The sequence below is a fragment of the Corella eumyota genome, chromosome 4, assembly GCF_963082875.1.
Source record: "Corella eumyota chromosome 4, kaCorEumy4.1, whole genome shotgun sequence".
In the NCBI taxonomy this organism is placed as follows: Eukaryota; Metazoa; Chordata; class Ascidiacea; order Phlebobranchia; family Corellidae; genus Corella; species Corella eumyota.
The window spans coordinates 3,977,438-3,998,634 of record NC_137493.1 but is presented as its reverse complement, the minus strand read 5'-3'; the positions used below and the strand labels follow the sequence as shown (position 1 = coordinate 3,998,634).

The window sequence follows — 21,197 nt, the reverse complement described above, 5'->3', positions numbered from 1 at the left end:
AATTTTTTGAGCAATTTTGAAGGCCACAACTTTTAACCTATAACCGTCTTGTTTAATTATTATATAATCATTAAAGGCCCGTTCACACGGCGTACGCAACGCAACGTAACGTAGTGTAAGATTTCGCAACCATTTATAATGAACAGAGTGGTTCACACGTACAAAAGTTTGCGTAAGTTACGTAAGATTTCGTAAAGTTTTGTAGCCGAAGCGAAATTTACGCAAGATTTCGTAAGCGGTATACTTTTACTAGATATTTTGTATTTGTTAATCCCTAGAACTCGTAAAGTTACGTAACGTAACGCAGCGCAAGCTTGTCGTGTGAACAGGCCTTAAGTCATGGAATCAATTCCCTCGCCTTCCATGTTGTAACGCCCCCAACTTGGGTAAAACCCCTGCCAAGTATTTAACTTTAGACTGGGTTAGGGTAACAAATATTACTATGTTTAGACCATGAAATCGTCCTTTCCACAAAGAGAATAAAGATTTGCAAAAAAAGTAATTTGTTCTAAGTGTATTAATTAAACCAGAGTTGCATTTAAAACACAGACGAAATAACCAAAGAAATAGACAAATTGCCATAATTAATTCGAAAAAATAAAGAACTATTTTTCATCACTGAACTGCAACGTTTTTTTCTTTTAGGTTTTCAGAATTTACAAAATAAAATGTCCATTGGCATTTAAGCAACATCAGAACTGTTTAATTTACAATATCATAACAACTGTACTAGGACAATTAAAGAACAGGTTTAAAGAACAAATTCGCTAAATGGAATGTATAAGAAATGTATTATGCAACTTTTTCCAAAATAAAAGGATGAATTAAGGCCTGGTTAACTGTCATTCTTTTTGCAGGATCGAGAGAAAGGCATTTATCTAACAAGTCAATAAGCTGATTGATTTTTCGTAACTGGTCCTCAGGAATTCGCGACAAAGACTGTCCACCTAGCAGCTCTTTTTTTAAATCCAAGGTCACGTTAATTATAGACATCACGGTTACTTTCTCGCGTTCTGTGACCTTGTCTACTTCAGTGAGAAGAAAATTAAGACTATGGTCAAAATGTTGGTCTGCAATAAGATAAAAAAATTTTAACTATATGATCTAGATACTTATGTGATATTGAAATTATTATTTAAAATAAGTAAGTTTTGCGTTAAATTAAATAAGTAACAAGTTTATACCAAAAAAAATTCCTTAAAAAAACTATTACTTAATTTTTTTCTAAACCTTTTTTCTTTTGCTATGTTGAAGGCCTTAACTAAAAGTTTTTTAACTTAAATTACATAATATAGCACATACCCTTAAGCATCCCCTTTTTTAAAACTTTGTGTGGAATTTTTCCCTTCAATTCCATCATCAGTTTTAACATTTGGTTGTTAGACTTTCCTGGAAACAGAATTCGACCTAAAAAAATTAAAATAAATTCCAAAAAATGCTGAACAGGGGTGTATAATATATTTTAATCTTCTTTACACCAACCTGTATATAACTCAAATATTGTGCAAGCAACTGACCACATATCAATTCCATAATCAAATTTGATTCCTAATATAATCTCAGGTGCTCTATAAAACCTAAAAAAAAAATTAAATAAATATATTTAGATAAAGAAACATCTGCATTTAGAAGTTTGCCATAATTAATTTTTGTAGATTTTGTTTTATTCAGAAAAAACTACAAAAAATAAGTAAAATTGTGAAACTATATTTTGTAAAGCATTACAAATTTCAAAATATATAATTTGAATTTTTTATAAAAAACAAGTCTGACAAAGAAAAAACTATTTCTTAAAATGATTTTAGTGAAAAAATAAATAAAAGTTGTTATAAGACACACTCTTAACAACATTCATAACTGTAAACAACTTCCCTTATGAACTTTCAGGCATACCCATTTTTATAGAACAAAGCCATAAAAATTTAAAAAAAAACATTCTTTTACATGAGATTTCTACTGACCTAGATACAAGATATGGTGTGATATCCTGGTCAGCAATATGAGAAGTTGACCCAAAATCACAAAGTTTCAAAACAGATTTATTTTCACTAACCAAGATGTTGTCAGGTTTTATATCAGCATGTAGCAAGCTACATTTTTTAAGGAGTTTTAGTGCAAGAAAGAGTTGTTGGGCATAAGATTGAACCTAGATATAAATAAAAAATGTTTACTAAAAAATATTTTTCTAAAAAAAGCAAATCTTTTTTTTACCTAAAGTATAAAATAATTTACAAAAAATTCTGTATTTTACTGATTGTAAAAAACAAAAATCAACCTACAGCTTTTATGTGTAATCCGATATTAGCTCCATATTTTTTCAGAAGCTCCCTGAGGTTCATATTTAAAGATTCAAACACTAAACACAGATGACCTTTGTGCTGAAACTGACGATAAAGTCTCAAACAATGATACTTGTCATCTCTGTCCAAATCATTTAATTTTCTTAAATAATCCAATTCCTTTAAACCTGTAAAAATTACAAAGTTAAGTGCTTAAAATTAACCGGCGTTAATGGTTGAAATCAGTGGTTTTTCCACATATAAAGTCTTGAGTTGGATTCCCACTGCTTCCATGCTGTAGCTCCTCTAAGTAAGAAGCTAAAACCAGTACGAAAATTAACCTTTAAGGCCATATTTATTAAAAAAGATAAACTTTAAATTAAAAAAATCAACAAATAAAATTCTTACTAGCAGATAAAAAATCTAACTAATTTAAAAAAGAGTGAAAAAATTTAATCTATTAGTGTATAAGAGTTTATAAACAGAAAAACACAAAATGTCCAAATTAATTTTAAATTATTTTGATCGAAAGTATACGAAAACCAATCAAAATCTTAAATAGCTTATGCAAAGTTTTTCTAAATAAATATAACCAAACCAAAACTAACCTGTTTTGTGCATCAAATCATTTTTCCTAATAATCTTGATTGCAACTTCTGCATTGGCTCTCGCTGAGTCACGAGCTCTCACCACGTTACTAAACACCCCCTGTCCAGTGTAACCATATACATGATACCTCTTCTCCAATACTTCCCCAATACTAACTCTATAATATCCATCAGAATCTGTCCAGTTGTCCTAAAAATAAATTGAGTTTTTAAAATGAATAATTTTTTATTTAAGTAAAGATCAAGCACAAATTAAAAAGGGTATTTTTCGTTCATTTTGTGTAAGTTTTAAGTGCAAGTTTCATTTTGCAAGTTCATTTTGCAAGTTTCATTTTCATTTTGCTTGTAAGTTTTAAGTGCAAGTTTCATTTTGCAATGCAAGTTCATTTTGTGTAGGTGGTGTAAGTTTTTAGATGTTTAAATAAATGTCATTTTAAAAATTAAAAGTATCAAAATATGAATATTTTTTAACTAAATATCTTTTGTAATCCCATAAATTAATGTAAGAACGAATTGTTTATTACTTTTGCAGTACCTGAAGGTTGCTGTCTGCAGCATCCGATCCCCTCGTAAAATTACTAGATTTCAAGTGTGTAAAATCTTCGGAAAACATGTCGCTTGCTGCATTTTTTTCCTCCTTGATTTGTTTTTCTTTTTCATTCTGAATAGTTCTAAAAAATAAAAAATTTTGAATCATGTATTAGCCACATTTTAAATTTTAAAGTTAAGTTTGACTACATATTTAGAAATTTTTAACAACAATATTATAATTTTACTTGTTGATTTGGTTTATTTTGTCCTTTAAAGCAGACTCGAAGTCGGCGTTGGTGAGATTTTTTAAATTGTCAGCAATGTCTTTGCTAAGAACTTCGTTCACATCTGGAGATGAGGATCTAAAAAACAATTTTATTGTAAATACCTGTTCGATAGCTAACCCTACAGTCAAATTTTATTTATTGCCACAATATTAATCGTAAATTATTATTTAATTATCCAAATATGGTCATGAAATTTTTATTTATTTGTCGTGATATGGTTGCACCAATATTTTTTTTATTTTAAATACTTTCATGATGTTTTCTTACAATAGCAAAACAAAAATAATTTATTAACTTAAAAATGATTCTTACCCTTCTTTACTGAAACTGGCAGGAGTATTTTCACGAGTGGTTATCGTTGATGCAAACATATCATCAGCGATAACCAAGCTTCCAGTTTCATCTTCATTATCTCGATCAAGTAATTGGCGTTCATCTGCAACCGCACTTAATCCTAAAAAATTTTAAAAAACATTTTATAACAGGTAGCAATGTCATATAATTCATATTAGCATATTTAAAAAAAAATAAATATATAGGGTCACAATACAAAAAAATACTATATTAAAAAAGGCACTTTTTAACATAACTAGTTACTTTTTAAATTTTTTTATTAACATAATCGTATAGGAGGTATATACATTCAATTCAGGGTGATTTTTTTCTGTGGTCATTCAACAAATGTATATGTAAATAATACCTGGTATAAGTCCCTTCTTTTCCTTTTCCTGGTATTTGTTGAGGATCTCCATTCTCTTCATTCTTCTTTTGGCAATCACTGACTCTTCATCTTCTTCCGAATCCATTGTAACGTCTGGAGTCTAAAAAAACAGGTTATTACAATTTTTTTTAATTCATTCTGTTGGGCAAAAAAAAAATCATTTAATAAGTAGATTTCCTAAATTAACAAGTTTTCAAAAACTATATCCTTGGCTTTTTGTAAACTACATGTAAAGCTAAGCCTATTTTTATACCACATATTGCAAACGTTAATTTTTTTTTAATATTTAACTTACATCTTCATCATCACTAGACTCGTATTTTGTTTTCATTCCTTCCGAAAAACTTCCCTTGTATTTATCTTGACTTGAATTCCTTCTCCTCCTTTTCTCATATCTTTCTTTGTCTCTTCTGCTTCGTGAGTCATGGTAACGGCGATCATACCGATCCCGGGATCGACTTCTTCTTATGCGAGACCTCTCATAGCTGCTTTTACTTTAATTATAAAAAAATAAGAAATATTTATTTTTCATCTTTTTATCAAGTTCTTGTGTTACATAACTAGATATTTTTTCCAACCAAGACCCACTAACTTTATTAACGAGTGTGAACGGAAAATAAGTTCTTAAAACCTCTAATTGAAGCAGTCCGTTGCCACTCATTAAATGCTGGCGTCCTTCATTTCAATGCATCAATGTTTATTAGTAAAACAAAAAATTTAATAAGTAATTATCATTTTAGCATAAATGCACTTCTAAAGTTACTTTTTAAAAAAATAATGATTGTAACAGAAATTTAGTCGGTGTGCTTAAGCCATAAAGGTTTTAAAAAAAACAAGATAGCTCACTTATTTATTAAATTATTTAAAAAATAATTTAAGAACAATTAAGTTTTTTTTTTTAATTATAAGCCTTTACAAAAAAGAATAAAATCTATCAACCTTAATCTCTCATTAAGGTGAGTTCTTCTTTCAATATGTCTACTTTCAACTCTTCGTTCATTACTTGATGTATGTTTTGAGTAGGAATTTCGCTTTTCTTGTGAAATACTTTTTCTCTCTTCATCTTGTGAAGATTTTGGTTTTCTATAAAACAGAACAAAACAAAAATGACAACGAAATCTTTTTTGTTGGTAGCAAGAAAGCAAAATTATTTTTTTATGAATTTGTAGAATTTTTTCTTGTGAAAAATTGTATGGGGTTATACCTAAAAATATATATTCATACCCATTCGAACTAACTAATTGTGTATATTTTATTGGTACTGATAGTTACATGATAAAATACCTGATTCGATCTTCTTTTACTGCAGATGTAGATTTAGATTGACTAGACCGCGATTTCTCAATCTCCTTCTTTTTTTCTTTACTACGAGATCGATTCTTTCTCTTTTTCTTTTTCTTAGATTGTTTTTTTACAGAATTATTTTCTCCATCAGAAGACAAGTTTTCATTTTCTGCCGATAATTGACTTTTTGATGTCGTTTTCTCAACATCCGATACTTCTCCTTCTTCCGCAGTAGCATCTTCAAGCAACTGAGCTTTAATTAAAGCTTTCTGTTGCTCGAGTTCACTCAAAATGTCAGCAAGTTGTTGCTCTTCAACAGTTTCTTCAGGCACTTCTAAAGAAGTAACGCTAACGTTATTTGATTCTGCATCATGATTGTTTTTCTCCACCTCCTTAGAATCACTGATGCGATCAACTTCGGGATCTTCATATTCTTTTTTTCTTTTGCTGGAATGTCTTGGCTCTTCTTCGCTTTCACTTTGATTTCTTTTATGTTTTTTCCGCTTATGTTTCGAATGTTTTTCTTTAGTTTCTCGTTTGGATTTTTTCTGATGTTCTTTGTGCCTTTTTTTACTTTTGGATTTTTTAACCTTTTTCGTTTCCTCATTGGAATCAGAGTCAGAATAATTTTCGAGATCAAATTGTTTGGCTTCCATGTTGTCTAACAACCACTTTAAACAATTTACTGTATAATCTATAACACAAAATATAATTATTAAAAAAAACTTTTTGATATCACGTATAAGCAAAAAAGGCATTTATTGAACTTAAACTAACGTGTTTTATGCAATAAAAATATGTATATATTTAATTAAAAGCTATTATCCAGCTGGCAATTTGGATTTTTTTTGAAATGATCAGCTTTAAAATGTTATATTTTTCGTAAATTTCTACTCTGGCGATTTTTACAATATACAGACTGGCGATTTTTACAATAAAAAGGTAACTTAAAATACTTCACAATTAAAAATAAATTAAAATAACTGCTTTTATTAAAAATATGTCAGTTTAAAATATACGATACCTTTAAAAAAAGGTTGCTTAGATGTTCTGCGTATTACATGCGAAGTCAGCCATCTTTAATAAATAATTTCGTGGGAGTTTTTGTAACAGGGAGCAGGCGGAAAGGTGCAAGGGATATTGCTCGTGCGGATAAATATAAAAACAGTAATTCCAAATATTTTTAAATCAATATATGCAAAAATTTTAAAAAATGCATTTTAACTTGTTAGAAAATGCTTTATTAATTAGTATCTTTAATTATTTTAATTGGGTAAATAATGAAAATCAAATAAATTGCCAACTCTTTTCTTTCTATATCGTAGCTAGGCTTCAATCTCTCCTCATCACGTGACTATCGCCAAGACGAATAACGTAAATAAACATACTTCTGTAGAGTTGGCGTTAAAGTTGAAATTAAAAATAAAAATTAGGAAAACTCGATTTATCCTGAACTACCACATTTTTAGCTTGAACTACCCATAGCCAGTTTAATAGTAAGCACCCATAAGAACTTAAGATCTTAAGTAGAAATCTATAACAAATCCGCGTCGAAAAAAAGATAAATTTAGTTAAATATAGTAAAAGGTTTATCATTAATAGCTTTCCCAACCTCTTAATAACAGCTGTATTATTACCCATAACCCTTTCAATAACAGCTGTAGTTTTGTTGTAGGTTTTTTGGATCAATGCTTTTGACAATATAACAATTTTACTTTGCTTTTTAAAGCTAATACCAATTCTATGATATAAAAATGAAATCACAAAAAAATAAAACGATTCCAACTCCTGTAACAATCTTTGATGGATGCTCTACCGAAGATGTTGAGCATGCTAAAAGTTTTTGGAAATCCCTAACACTGCAACCTCCCCTTGAATCTCGGTTAGTTTCTGCCGATATTAAACAAAGACTTCGTGTTGCACCGACCCAAGTACAACCAAAACAAGACGCAAGAACCGTAGAAAAAGAATTTCGATTGCTGACAGAAAATGAAATTTTTTTGTACCAAGCAAGAGAAAAAGAAAAGTTGGAACAAAAAGAAAAATATCGAGAACTTTCAAACAATCGAAGACAGATCATCAATGTTTTGCATCAACAAAGGGCAAGGAGAATAAAAATGGAAGAAATCTCAAAAAAAATTTAAGAGAAGATTGTAACAAAATAAAATACCAATAACTTAATATAACGGTAAAAGATAAACCTAAGAAATAAACATTGCTTAAAAGAATGTATTTCCAATAGCTTTTATTCTTCGATAATTAACAATTTAACAAATGTGAATTCAAAGTAAAACCTATTAGTCGCTCCATATAAAAGTATTCCAAAACGGGTCATATTAAAATACACCCTGAAGGCTTTGAGGGCTTTATTAAATTACCCCAACCTTGTGTAATTACCCTGGCCCCAGGCATATTTAGGTAGAACTGCCCAAAACACTTCATCTTGCCCTCTTTTTTAATTTAGCAACTTTAACTGGCCTTAAATAAGGGTTATGATTAACTGAACATAACTCGTTGGCTGATGTTGATTCTTGGCTACTGTTAACGTTAGATCCATGGGTTAGTTGTACATTCGATTTATTGTTAAAGTCCGATTCTTCCTCTGGAACTTTTGGTCTTTTTAGTTTTCGACTTTTTGGTGTTCCTGCTTTTTCAGCCTGTGCATAGAATAAAAAATAATTTTTATATTTTTTTATAAATAAAAAAATAATTTTTATATTTTTTGTTAACAAGAATTACTTACTGTGTTTGGTTGTGATTGTTTGTTGTTTTTCTTTACATTTATCTCATTATAAAGTTTCACGGTTTCTAGTTCAGATGGAATTAAGGCAGCAAGATAAGGCACTGGTGATCGATTGGCAGAAATTACTGAGAAAAAAATGGTAAGAAGATGCTATTAATAATATTACCAACTTTATGACAAATAAAGTACTTTTAGTTAGGTTTTTATTTCTGTATATCGAAAAATCTTATATTCATATGGTATAAATTTTTGTGTGAATTTAAAATAAAGAAATTTAAAAAACAGTTAAACTAAAACAGAATTTAATACTGAAAAACACATATAAATATATATTTTATACTTGTCTATTAATTAGGTAATAATATAGGTTATAATAACCGGCAGCGTGGTGTAGTGGTAAAAACACTTACTACACCACACATGAGGTCGTGGGTTCAATCGCCACTGATCTCATGCTGTAGCGCCCTTGAGTAAGGCGCTAGAAACGGTATGAAGTCCTGCTGAGCCAGCACTTAATTAGCAGTATAATTGTCGGGCAATTATAATCTATATAATATATAATATCCCAAACTGCCACAGGCAACTTGAGACTGGTTTGGAGTAGCTGATGTTACTATATGTTCAAGTCGCGCATTCGACTTTCCCACATCGAGGATAAAGATATATACAAAAAAAAATGTAAATATATACATGGAAATGCATTCTTGTCATCTGGTAATAAAAAGTGACTCTGTCCAGTTTTAGCTACAAATCTTGTCAAAGCTCTTTCAACATCTCTCTTCTGCGCTGATGCACGTTCTCTTAATATTACATAATCTGATTCTGGTTTCTGCCCAGTCTAAAACATTAAATTTAAAAATTTGTTATATTAAAATGCAGAACCTGAGTTTATAAAAAAAATTCAAAAGAAACATTGTAATACTTTAAGGTACTGACCATAGTTCTAATGTAGGTGTGGGGATCAGGTAATGAAGGAAATTTTGAATTGTCAGGAATGTAATTTGGAAAATTCATTTTTGTCCCCACTTGAAATACGGATGGTGATAGTGGCTCGGTAGTCTTTGATACTGTAACAATAATTAAACAAAAAAGTATATTAAAATAAACAAAATAAGTCATATTGCAGCTAATTCTTTGGTAATTCATCTTTATAAAAAAACACTTTAAATTAACACTTTAAGTTATAATTATATAACACCGGCAGCGTGGTGTAGTGGTAAGAACACTTGTTCCACCACCATGAGGTCATGGGTTCAATCCCCACTGCTCTCATGCTGTAGCACCCTTGAGTAAGGCGCTTTAATCGGTATGTACTCCTGCTGAGCCAGAACTTAATCAGCAGCATAATTAACAGGCAATTATAATCTATAATATCCCAAACTGCTAAAAGCAACTAGAGACTGGGTCGGAGTGATTAATGTTACTCTATGTTTAGGTCTCGCATTCGACCTTCCCATATGGGGGATAAAGATAAATCAAAAAAAAAAGTTAATATTTATTAATAACTAACGTGTTCCAAGAGTTATTCGATTTCTCCTTGTCACATATTTTGTTAGGTCTTTGGTAGAAAATCCCATGTTTGTCATGGCAAAAACAACATCCTTGGGTGTTGGCAATGTTCTTCCACTGTGCTCATAAAATGCCCTTGTACTGTTTCCAATTTCTGTTAAATCTGTTAAATAATATTGTATTACAAATCAACTTAAAGTTGTTAAATTTTAAATGCAAAATAATGATAAAAGCAAATAGAAAGTAAGGTTTTACGTTTTTTGTAAATAAATATATTATATACCAAAAATTTTAACTAAAATTGAGTTTATTTTTCAGTGTTTATTGACATTAAATTAACAAATCAAATAAGGTTAATAAGGGAATTAATTAACTTAACATACTTTTAGGTTCTTTGTAAATTTGTGACAGAAGGTAGACTGTTTACTTACAGCTTTGTAGCATTTCTGTTAGAGTCTCCAGAACAATATGCTCAGCCGAATCGAAACCAGCCTCAAAACATAAAGATGCAGCTGATACATTTAATCCCTGTCTGTAGCCACACTCTACAGAAGTACTGGTGCCTTCAGTTGACATTATTAAGTTATTTACACCAAAGCTATAATTATATGAACAAAAAAAATAACAGATTGAAATTTTTACAAGAAATTTTTTAATTTATTTTTCTTTTAAACATCTTATACACTAAGTAAAGGAATAAATATTATTTTATCAATATATTTCACATTTTTAACATTGAGCAAACTAAAATTGTTACTATTTGTACAAAAATTGATAATTAATTCATAGTTTAGGTACAGCGGCAGCTCTTAACATTTTCAGGTTTATAAAATAAATAATTTTTCCAACTCTAGGAGTCCACATTTAACTGTCGAGAAGAAAGAACAATTTTTTCTCCAGGTTTAAAAGCTGGCATGCCCAAATATGGACAAGAAGAGCAACGAAAAGCGTCTCCCAGATAACAACTTCCACATGAAGATGTCACCTTATTAGTTGCTGGCTTCTCAGCGGAATTTAGCTCATCAGCTAAACCACAAGTGCAGTTTTTACACGCCTTTTTGGGTTTGTCTCCTGGCGTGTTACATGATGATTTTAAACTATCAGAGCTTGGTTTTAGCAAATCTTCTTCCTCCAGCAAGTCATCGTCATTAATTACTTCCACATCTTCATCTTCAATGTCCATCGCCGATAAACTCCAAACTTGTTTTGCCGATGCTTTGTCTAGCACCTCGGCAGATTTATTTTTGTTCACTAATGAAACACTGATGCCCGCAGATGAACCGATCTCATAAGATGGTTTTTCTGCGGATAATATTTTTACGTTCTCCATATCACTATTTACTAATGATTCCTGTTTAATTTCTGTAAATCCAGATAACTTTAAAACAGAAGGTAAATTTTCCTTATTATCCTCGGAAATTGTTGTTCTAATAAGTATTTTTCCACCAGGTTTTAATATTTTTGCTATAAAACAAAGAGATTCCATTGTATAGGTTTCTTCAGTTGTGAACATACCAAGTATTACTTTATCGAGAGAGGACGGCTTGTAGTCTGACATTAATAGTCGTTCAGCATTTTCGAGTCCAACATATCCATGAGAGACTTTATTTTTTATTAACTCCAGACCAGTTGTTAGTTCTTGTTCTGAATTTCCTTTTCTCCAGACAATCACAACACCATCACCTTGATTCACAAAAGCATCCATAGAAATAGAATAGTAAACTTTTTAGCCTATATAATACCCAAATAATTTTCTATAAATATATAAATAAGATTTTTAAAGATATATTTTCTTGATGAATTTTAACTCAAAGCCTAACCAAACTTTCATTAATTCTATTGCTTATAAAGGTTTATTATTAGAGTAACAAATTTTTGTTGTAGAGTCGATGAAATTGAACTCATTACCGTGGTTATGTAATTTTTTCGTGTAATTTTACGTTAATTATAAATTAAGTAAATTATAAATTATAAATTAAATTATAAATTAAGTACCACTATTACAAAAGATATTTAACACTTCATATCACGTCACAAAATAAAATACAAACATGATGATTTATGACTCAGCAACTTTTTAGGCCTTTAATTAAAAATTGGAACAACAATGTTGCCAAAAAGATTTCACCAAATAATGAATTATTTTAATGTGTGTATAATGATAGAAACTTAGCTAACAATCTATTCTTATTTATTATAATTTAAGATTAAATTGTTCATGATGTAAGATAATGGCATAAAAAGAAGTTAGCTAAGGTACCAAATACCTATACTTAAAAAACCGTAACTACAATAAAATTCTATTTTAAAACATATATGTAAATGTATTAAATTAAATTCACACTTCTATTTTTGTATAAAAATGTATTACGATTGAGTTGACAAAAACAAAGAACTAGAAAAGTATAAATGATATACATGAAAAATTTTAAGCACTACAAACAAAAACTGAAGACACATTACAGTTTTATTCAAATATTTTGCTTTTTTATAAACCATTATTATTGAAAGACATAAAAATTCATTTACAGCGAATATTTTGGTAGGGGATAAAGCATAGACAAATATATTGGTACATGGTTGTAGTGGGAATCTACCACAGCTTGTAATACAGATTAAATTGATAACACAAGAAGAGATTGTTTGAAATTCCCAAATAGTTAAAATTGCCATGTACATTGACTTATATAAAGACAAATTATTTAAAATACACAAATTATTAAAAATTCAAGTTCATATACTTTTTAACGTAATCATGTTCCATCATTACATATTTAACTTGTTTGCTTGACAAAAAATTTACCCATTCTAATCCTTAAAAAAATAAACAAAACTGATCATGTTGGTGGTATTTATCCAATTAAATTAAAAAAACAAATACCTATTACAAAAGAGCATATTTTTTTCTTACTATAAGCATTATAAATTACAAAAGACATGACCAAGCAAGGCATATATCGTAATGCAGTATTACAAAATCTTCTCTTGTTTTTTAATATAGCTAATTCACCGTTTGGTAAAATTTTTGAAGTCTTTGTAACCACAAACTCCAGTAATATTCCATTGTGAATTGATTCATGAAAAATGCAGATGCCGGTTTTCCACTGCCATATACCTTGACTATCAACCCATGCAAAACCTAAGAGTTTTAAAATCAACAAATTTACCTATTAGTTAAAATTTTAATATTTTAATAATTTGGTACATGTATCAAGTTTATGCTTGCTCTAATTAATTAGGCAAAATGCTATTTGAATAATTGTATGGGAAAATCAATCACTACAAAAGTAGAACACAAATTGTACAAAAAAATAAACTATTTACATTTCATTCCCTTTTTAAGATAATAAAATAAAATTTGACCTTATTATCGTCATCAGATTGTGAATTAATTGCACCAGCATAAGCTGCAACCTGTATTGGATCATCATAACAATCATTTAAAGAATATCGAACTTTAGATGAAGTTTTCCAGTCAATAAGTGTCACAAAATTTCTACAATAAAGTTTGTAAAATTAATTACACAAGTATTGTTGACATTAGCTTGAGTTATATTTTAAATCTTTTTAAAATTCTTAAAATACAACAAAAATCTAATGCAACAGTATAATAAAAATGTTCTTAAATAATACCTGTTGCTATTTGTGATTTCTTTATATACTTAAAGCAGCTTATTGGTACCACATATTATTTTGCAAGCCACACTGGAGCAGTAAGTTAGGCTTAAAAAAATAAGCAAATAAAAATACACACCCTTCTGAAGTCTTGTAATGCGCAAGACAATCATAATATCCGTTATAACCAAGACATGAATGTTTTATTTTCCCCTCCGCTTTTTGTACTGAGTGTACATCAGTTAAAACGGATTGAACACTTTCCCAGTGTTTACTGACACTATCTGGAACCTTAATTTGATCAACAGGTACTCCGTCTAAATATCTTTCAATAGCATAATGACAAGTTTTACCATTTTGGAGAGTTTCTATAACAAATTACAAATAATTACAATGCAGTGATAAAACAGAATTTACACATTTATTATTTACCTATTTCTTAACAAAAACTATACCAAATATAAATTGATATATATATACAAACAAAAACCTTTTTGCATTTCCATAAATGCCTCATAGCCCATCTTTTTAATCATTTTGTTTTTCCAGTTAAGTAAAATCTCTATACTTTCAGGGGATTTGGTCTGTGCCAATATGTTTGTTACAGCAGCAGCCTATACAAAGTCACAACATTCTTGGTTAGAAAATTGTACTATAAGTAAAAATCATTTGTTACGTATATAGACAATAGTAGGTTAGTATTTATCAGGAACATTTGTTGTTTAAATAGCATGGTAAATGGTTACTGGCTCTGCTTATTAACATAAAGGCAGTGGGAATTAAATCCAGGTCCAGCAAGGCAGCAAAGGGTAACATTTCTTACCAACGACCAAGTTTTTTTTTATTGTAAAAGGAGTCCGCATGAAAAACACCCAGAATTTTATTTTAGGACACTGATAAAATGGGTTTTAAATCCCTACTACTTATCCTATTTAAATTTAACATTATAATTATCCACCTTTGGAGGAGTTTTTTCTAAAAGAAGAAAAGTATCTAAACTTTTTGTTGTCATTGGCAAGGATAGAAATTCTGGACTAAACCAAAACTTGTCAGAATTGTTGGGCAAAGTTGAAAAACACGACAGTTGCACACATTTTAAACTAAAAACCTGAATATACTTTTTTTATCAGAAAATTTTTTATGTAAAAGTAAAACAAAATAAAGCTAGAACAATAATTTAATAAATGTGAAAAATTGTTTATTATGAAGTTTGTTTTTAAAGCTTACAAACATACGTTATTTTTTTATTTAAAACTGAATTTAAAATAAAAACAAATACATTTTTGACATAAACATATTCAACAAAAAAAAACATTAAATTTTAATTTTTTTAAAACTTTTAGTTAGACACAAAATAGTCATAAATTCCCAAAAAAAGAAATAAAAAATTTTAATAAATGTACCCACCTGTTTTATTAAACAAAGGCATTTCATTATCGCTTCTCTTTGTTTAGGATTTTTAATATTAAACAATTTATTAAAATTTTAATTTTGTTTTGCTGTAATGAATAAAACACATTAACATTTTATTTTTTAGTTTAATAAATTCATAGCTATAAGTAGAATTTGACAGAAATTGGTATTTTATAGTAAAAAATTTCATTGCCATTCATTTTTACTAACAAAAAACAAATTTCAGATATATCAATTTAAACTACATTTTCACATTTAAAAAGTATACAGTATTTTTAAATCCCAAATATGGTAGAGTTTAAAATATATAAAAAAAAAACATAAAAAATAAAAAACATATTCATTGGCAGTTTTTTATGTGGAAATAAGAATCTTAATAAAAGAAAATAAGTTATGTTAATTGTGGTGACAAATAACAATATATACAAACTTTTAACTTTTTTACAGCATATTTATTAAACTAGAGTAGAAATTTACTTTAATGAATAATGGCAGTGTCAAAATATTGTTTAAAGTCATGTGCCAAGCACGCTAACACTTTAAAAAAAAGTTTTGGCAAGAAAATCTTGATTTTCCATAACCGTTGCCCACTGAAAAACTGAAACACTTGCCATTAAAAACAGTGGATTTAAAATGCGTATAAAATATCAGTGACATCTTAACAGCACAAATATTATTTTTATTCCACTTTAAGACGCTTTGCAGGTAAGTTAATTGATTCACTTTCTATGGACTGTTCAACAATGTTATCAATATCCAAAGGTCTCTTTTTATCCAATTGATTCACAACTTCTTTAACTGGCGAGACAATTTTATTAGCATCGCCAATATTCTCCTTTAAATTAGAGTTCTCACTAACATTGTTGTTAGCATTTCCATTATTAGGCTCTTCAGACGACTCGGTTGTAGAATTGGCACATTTTTGATTCGATTTGATCCAGTCCTGATTAAACCTGATAATCATGCAGGTCATGTTATCACATCCTGTCCCATCTCCCATTGTGTCAGGAGCTAGACATTTTGTAAATAACTGAAAAAAATGTCAATTTTTATTATTGGCTGTTTATATACCTATGGTTAGCCTTATCTTGTATCAGCACTATGTTAAAATACAAAACACATAAAAAACATTATCTAAATGCAAGGGTTATCACATTTACTTAAATTTCAACAAAGCTTTTAACCTACTTCTTCACATATCTTTGATAAAGTTTTATTTTTTTCAGTTGAATCTTTGCTGTCAAGTTTTTCTTTCACAAAATCCACAACTTGCTGACTCGAAAAGACATTCCTAGTTAACAAAGAAGGAATTATAAAAAAATAATGCTAAACTTTTATTTGTATTATCAAAAACACCACAAACAGCAGTTTTTTTTTTTTATTTTGGGAGCCTTCAGATTGGACGAACATATATAAATATATATATATCAATTGTCTATGTTCAGTAAGATATAAATATAGTGTGGTTTATCAGTCATGGCATCGGAGTTTGGGTCGAAAGGTTTCGGGTTTAAGCCCCATCAAATCCACACTATTTGTCATATGAGCCCGGCTTTTAAAGATAGCTTAAACATGTTCAACGCTCTCATCCGATAAATATATCAAAAACCTATCCCCTTAAAGGAATATGAAAAAGAAAATATATACATATAGGTTAAATTAGTACAGTCACAATAGACATAAAAACTTAAAACCATTCTCCTACCATATTCCGTCACAGGCTAACACCATAAAATCATCTCCAGGCTCGAGTTTCAAACTTCTGATGTCAGGCATCGCGCTTATCATTTGTTCTTCAAGAGGTAGAGATTTGTTTGTTTTATAACAGTGATCACCTGAGAAATTTAACAGTTTTTTCAATAAAAAATGGCCAAGTTTTGCCTAAGTTTTTTAAACTAAAGGGTAATATATATAAATCGAGATAAAAAGTTAGTTGATTGATTGTTAAATTTTTATGGAACCAAAATAAATTTGGGGTAAATTTCATTTAATTTAAATGTTATAAACTATCAGTATTAATGTACAGTAGTTAATATGTATTTTGTGCAGTGCTTAGGCTATGAATTAAGCCTTTTGACACAAATGACAGATAAAATATAAACTTATATGAGAATATGTTATGATAACAATTTATATAAAAGTCATTACCAATTGCCCTTGAAAGGTTAAGACCTCCATTTACCCTTCCTTGTGCATTAACATGACCACCAGCAGCTTGTATTCTGTTCAACTCCTTTTCATCCTCTGGCTGAACAGAATTTTTAACAGTAATTACTTAGCTATTTAAAACGTCCTGGCGTTAAAAAAAATTGTCTGCCTTTTTCTAGTTGCAATAAAGTAGTGTAAATTTTCATTGGAAAATATTTTTTATAAATGAAAATAATTAACTACAAACTGTTAAAATAAAAATTAATGAGTAGATTTAAGTAATAAAAACAACCAGCCTTACCGCATAGTTGCTTCGTAAAAAATATTTTTGTAAGCCTGCTACAAGTGGGCAATTAAAAAACTAAAAGACAAATTTTAAACTGACATGGCTATGACAATAACCATGTTAAATTGGGTGAAATTACATCGAGGATAAATGAATAAATAACTTGTAACAAACTTTATGATCATCGGACATGTCAAAAGCAACCCCTCCCTTTCTTGATAACACACAACGAGAATCGCCGGCATTAGCAACATAAAGTTGAATTCCTTTCAACAATGCCACCACTGCAGTTGTTCCGCTAAAAAAAGAAAAGCAAAAAGAAAAATTTATAATTTTTTTTAACTAATTTTAAAAAAAGCAAAAATAAAATTTATGTAAACTATAATCAAGTTAAAAAATCAGGATACTGCAAATCTATTTTAAAAGAAGGTTAGTAAAATATATATACACAACGTGTACTTTTATCCAAATTAAATGCCTTAAAATAAAAAAACTTCATTTGTCTTGCAGGTTAATTATATTGAGCATATCTTAGTTGGAATTGCAACATGATAATGTCTATTAAAATGCAGCCCTTGAATATAGGCAATTGACTGGTATAAATATTGTACATTTATTAAAAACAGTCAATAGTTATTAAATAGTTTAAAATCTGGATTATAAAACTTAAAAAAAGTTTTTTGATGACAACACAAAATAAACAAACCTGTCAGATCCTGGTTCTTCCACCCCTGATCCTCCTAACCCTGAATTAAAATTTGTGAGCTCCTCATTTGTTCCTCCTGCTTCCTCTTCCCCCTCCTCCTCTTCTTCTTCATCTTCGCTCATGTCCTCTTCATCCAGATCTTCCTCATCACTACTCCCCTCCTGAGCTTCATCACTTTCGAATCCTTCATAATCTTGAAAATAATTTTAAATAAAATAAAATAAATTTCCAAAAAAAATTTTCAACTTTTAATATGCAGACCAATTTCTTAAAATTTTTTTTTATTTAAACCATCATCATCTGATTCTTCTATATCTTCCTTTTCCATTTTGTTTGGTTTCACTTTTACAAATTTTGTCTTTTTTGGAACAGAATCTAAACCATAACACAAACAACTTTAATAGATTTTACAAATTATTTTTTTTAATTTTGTAAAAATTTTTATAATATACATAAAACAAATATTAATACCATTTGTTTCTTTTAATTTATTAGTTGTTTCTTTATAATTTTTTTCTTGGGTTTCTTTAATTTCAGTTTTGTTGGTATCAGTAGCCTTGAAAACATAACAAGAATTAAAAATATTTACGATACATTAAAAACATTGTATTGATACAAATATTTATATGTGAATGGATAATTATGACATCACAAATTTGTTGCAAACAGTACTAGTACTTTAAACCTTTAAGTGCTAGCCTTTAAAAATTTCAAAAAAAGGTCTAATTTTATTTATTAAATAACTATTTGTATTATTCCAATAGATCAAAAATTTCAAAAACTTCCAATAGATCAAAAATTAAAAAAATGTAAGAGCTTACCTCTTTTGGTGAAGTTGAGTTGGACAACTTTATAGCTTCAATACTGTTGTTTTCTATGATTTAAAATATGTTCATTTAAAAATAGAGTATTTTAACACATCCTTCGTATACAATTAGGTAGAAATATTAATAAAACTAACCATTACTATTTGGAATATTTTTTGAAACTCTTTTGTAGGATTTGTTTTCAAAGTTCTGAAAAAAAATGAGTGCAAATGAAAAAATTATTTAAAAACCTTTGAGTTAATTAATTTAAATATGACAAAAATTAAATGGTTATTAAATCATTTTTTATTTAAATGAATATTAGAATAAAATACCTTTTTCGGTTCGCAATCACTTTTTCCTGATTTTAGTTTTTCATCTAAAACTTCTTGTGTTTTATTAACAGCCTAAAATAAAAGTTTCACAATTTAACTTTGTAATACTAACAAGTCCTTCTATAAAACAAATTTATATTTATAATTTAGACCTATCTACATTTTTTTAAGTTTAAAAGACAAATTACATTTAAGCAACATTTTTCAAATCTTAAAATTATATTTTAATTATATAAACTATTTTAATTTTTAACAAAATTGTATCGTTCAATAAATTATTACACAATAAGTTACTGTTATAATATTACCTGTCCATATTTGGCAAGAAGGTCCTCAATGTTCATTGTAGCTTCTTCATACAACAATTTAGTCTCTTCTTCTTCTAAAAAAAAATTTACAAATCTTAAAAACTTTGACCACATATAATATAATATAGGTAAATATATTTTTTTTTTTTTAGATATGGATATACTTTATTGATATATATGTTGGCAAAATACTTTATATATAAATTTAAATATTTTTTGGGGTACCTGTACTCTCATCTTGTTTTTGCTCATCATCATACTTTTTGAAATCTTCGTCGGTTAAAGGAGGATCCCATGGATCTTTTTGATTCAAAATTTTTAATTCCTAATAAAGTAAAAATATTATATATATATATACATTTTTAAAGCTATAGCATGTAAAAGTATTTAAAAAAAAAAATTACTAAGTAAATGTTTTCATATACATACTTTTAAAAATTATTTATTTATATATATATATATATATAGAGATAGTGATATAATTTTACCAACATAAAAAAATTAACTTACTTTTGCAACTTTTGTATCTTTTAAGATACTGTCAATGTGCATAAAGGTTTCTTTTAATGCTTTTTCATATGAACCATTTTTGTAAGAATCTCTCTTTTTTAATATTTCTCCAAAATGATGACTACAGTACATCGCCACTTCACCACCTAGAAAAATCAAACTTAAATTTTATTTAAAAACGTTTAATTTTACAAATTTATAACAATTTACCGAAAACTATTTAACTAAATAGACATAATCTTAAAAAATTTTTAAATGGCGAGGGGTTAATACAAATTGCCTTAATGTCAGTAAAATGGAGTTTTGAAAATAAAGTTTACTGTAAAATGGTTGTCAAAATTACAGTAATACAACAGTAATCCATGTAAAATAGCAAAGTAAAACCACTGCAGCGAAAAAAACCTTTAATACAATTTACTTTCACAATGCATTTTTATATTTCTTAGAATATTTAATTTTTAATTGTAATTTTTTGAAATTTAATTAGTAAATAAAAAATTTAAATTTTAAAAAACAAATATTTACCACCATGACCATCATAAACTGAAAATAAACCGGTATCATCTTCTAACGAGGGAATGCAGTTGTGTGCATCCTGTAAACATCAAACAAACTTATTAAAACAAATTAACTTGATGTTAAGGTTAAATTAAAAAAGTATGAATCGGCCAAATTAAATAAGCATATATATATATATATATACAATTTTTTGTATACATGCATCAACTATTTCTACTCCATTTATAAACTAAACGTTTTAATTTAAACATATATAACTGCATACAAACACTTTGCAAGTATATACACATAAAATCCAAACACTGAGTAGGCAACATAAGTTTTTAGTCACTTCTCCGAGCTTTTCTAGTCAATTAATTAACTTTTATTTGCAATAAAATAAAAATATCTGAAAACATAAACAACCTCCATGCTTATTCTCCAACCTTGCATCCCAGAAACACCACACTCATATTGATCGGTCTTCGATAAATCTTCCGATTTCAGATCCGTCACTGGTTTTGACAAGTAGGCTCCCATAACGTATTTATTTCAATTTTATAAAAAATCTAAACTAAATGCTGGAGTTAGTATATTTATTTAATAAAAA

The 21,197-nt window shown here is 28.4% G+C and overlaps 6 protein-coding genes across 7 annotated transcripts; 1 reads left to right on the top strand and 5 right to left on the bottom strand.

Moving 5' to 3' along the window:
• Positions 1–506: 506 nt before the first annotated feature.
• LOC145749390 (serine/threonine-protein kinase PRP4 homolog) lies at positions 507–6,828 on the bottom strand. Its single transcript, XM_082565145.1, has 14 exons — positions 6,735–6,828; positions 5,711–6,404; positions 5,366–5,509; positions 4,722–4,920; positions 4,406–4,526; positions 4,018–4,159; positions 3,664–3,780; positions 3,423–3,558; positions 2,888–3,077; positions 2,280–2,467; positions 1,962–2,146; positions 1,483–1,577; positions 1,303–1,407; positions 507–1,070 (listed from the first exon to the last, which is right to left on the bottom strand). Exons 2-14 carry the CDS (start codon positions 6,364–6,366, stop codon positions 793–795), a joined length of 2,556 nt encoding a protein of 851 aa, XP_082421271.1. The 5' UTR covers positions 6,367–6,404; positions 6,735–6,828; the 3' UTR covers positions 507–792.
• Positions 6,829–7,391: 563 nt separating this feature from the next.
• On the top strand, positions 7,392–8,367 carry LOC145749631 (cilia- and flagella-associated protein HOATZ-like). The gene has a single exon (XM_082565455.1). It carries the CDS (start codon positions 7,465–7,467, stop codon positions 7,852–7,854), a length of 390 nt encoding a protein of 129 aa, XP_082421581.1. The 5' UTR covers positions 7,392–7,464; the 3' UTR covers positions 7,855–8,367.
• LOC145749629 (transcription initiation factor TFIID subunit 8-like) lies at positions 7,697–10,556 on the bottom strand. Its single transcript, XM_082565453.1, has 6 exons — positions 10,394–10,556; positions 9,964–10,125; positions 9,390–9,520; positions 9,144–9,291; positions 8,454–8,578; positions 7,697–8,367 (listed from the first exon to the last, which is right to left on the bottom strand). Exons 1-6 carry the CDS (start codon positions 10,536–10,538, stop codon positions 8,149–8,151), a joined length of 930 nt encoding a protein of 309 aa, XP_082421579.1. The 5' UTR covers positions 10,539–10,556; the 3' UTR covers positions 7,697–8,148.
• Positions 10,557–10,561: 5 nt separating this feature from the next.
• On the bottom strand, positions 10,562–11,711 carry LOC145749630 (anamorsin homolog). The gene has a single exon (XM_082565454.1). It carries the CDS (start codon positions 11,665–11,667, stop codon positions 10,813–10,815), a length of 855 nt encoding a protein of 284 aa, XP_082421580.1. The 5' UTR covers positions 11,668–11,711; the 3' UTR covers positions 10,562–10,812.
• A 760-nt stretch (positions 11,712–12,471) lies between these two features.
• On the bottom strand, positions 12,472–15,077 carry LOC145751068 (mitochondrial genome maintenance exonuclease 1-like). Of its 2 annotated transcripts, XM_082567148.1 has the most exons (7): positions 14,985–15,077; positions 14,536–14,685; positions 14,068–14,191; positions 13,717–13,945; positions 13,326–13,458; positions 12,973–13,101; positions 12,472–12,776 (listed from the first exon to the last, which is right to left on the bottom strand). In XM_082567148.1, exons 1-7 carry the CDS (start codon positions 15,009–15,011, stop codon positions 12,771–12,773), a joined length of 798 nt encoding a protein of 265 aa, XP_082423274.1. In that variant the 5' UTR covers positions 15,012–15,077; the 3' UTR covers positions 12,472–12,770. The 2 variants fall into 2 exon arrangements, with proteins under 2 accessions (XP_082423274.1, XP_082423273.1); XM_082567147.1 differs by having other exon boundaries at positions 12,472–13,101.
• A 240-nt stretch (positions 15,078–15,317) lies between these two features.
• On the bottom strand, positions 15,318–21,156 carry LOC145749628 (protein phosphatase 1G-like). The gene is made up of 16 exons (XM_082565451.1): positions 21,014–21,156; positions 20,615–20,684; positions 20,090–20,235; positions 19,805–19,904; positions 19,580–19,653; positions 19,272–19,343; positions 19,092–19,146; positions 18,952–19,004; positions 18,602–18,686; positions 18,422–18,505; positions 18,131–18,323; positions 17,599–17,722; positions 17,139–17,238; positions 16,696–16,825; positions 16,179–16,281; positions 15,318–16,020 (listed from the first exon to the last, which is right to left on the bottom strand). The coding sequence occupies exons 1-16, from the start codon at positions 21,125–21,127 to the stop codon at positions 15,670–15,672; spliced, it is 1,854 nt and encodes a 617-aa protein (XP_082421577.1). The 5' UTR covers positions 21,128–21,156; the 3' UTR covers positions 15,318–15,669.
• Between the last annotated feature and the right edge of the window lie 41 nt (positions 21,157–21,197).

Coding starts and splice junctions, on each gene's coding strand:
- LOC145749390 (XM_082565145.1), bottom strand. CDS start 6,366: ATGGAAGCCAAACAATTTGATCTCGAAAATTATTCTGACTCTGATTCC. Junction 4,921..5,365: donor CACCTTAATGAGAGATTAAG/GTTGATAGATTT, acceptor TTATAATTAAAG/TAAAAGCAGCTATGAGAGGT. Junction 3,078..3,422: donor CTGCAGACAGCAACCTTCAG/GTACTGCAAAAG, acceptor ATTTATTTTTAG/GACAACTGGACAGATTCTGA.
- LOC145749631 (XM_082565455.1), top strand. CDS start 7,465: ATGAAATCACAAAAAAATAAAACGATTCCAACTCCTGTAACAATCTTT.
- LOC145749629 (XM_082565453.1), bottom strand. CDS start 10,538: ATGTCAACTGAAGGCACCAGTACTTCTGTAGAGTGTGGCTACAGACAG. Junction 9,521..9,963: donor TCGAATAACTCTTGGAACAC/GTTAGTTATTAA, acceptor TTATTGTTACAG/TATCAAAGACTACCGAGCCA. Junction 8,579..9,143: donor TGACAAGAATGCATTTCCAT/GTATATATTTAC, acceptor TTTTTTTCTCAG/TAATTTCTGCCAATCGATCA.
- LOC145749630 (XM_082565454.1), bottom strand. CDS start 11,667: ATGGATGCTTTTGTGAATCAAGGTGATGGTGTTGTGATTGTCTGGAGA.
- LOC145751068 (XM_082567147.1), bottom strand. CDS start 15,011: ATGAAATGCCTTTGTTTAATAAAACAG. Junction 14,686..14,984: donor GCCTTTGTTTAATAAAACAG/GTGGGTACATTT, acceptor AAGTATATTCAG/GTTTTTAGTTTAAAATGTGT. Junction 13,946..14,067: donor ATTTATGGAAATGCAAAAAG/GTTTTTGTTTGT, acceptor AATTTGTTATAG/AAACTCTCCAAAATGGTAAA.
- LOC145749628 (XM_082565451.1), bottom strand. CDS start 21,127: ATGGGAGCCTACTTGTCAAAACCAGTGACGGATCTGAAATCGGAAGAT. Junction 20,236..20,614: donor AGTTTATGATGGTCATGGTG/GTAAATATTTGT, acceptor TGATTTTTCTAG/GTGGTGAAGTGGCGATGTAC. Junction 19,147..19,271: donor GTGATTGCGAACCGAAAAAG/GTATTTTATTCT, acceptor ATTTTTTTTCAG/AACTTTGAAAACAAATCCTA.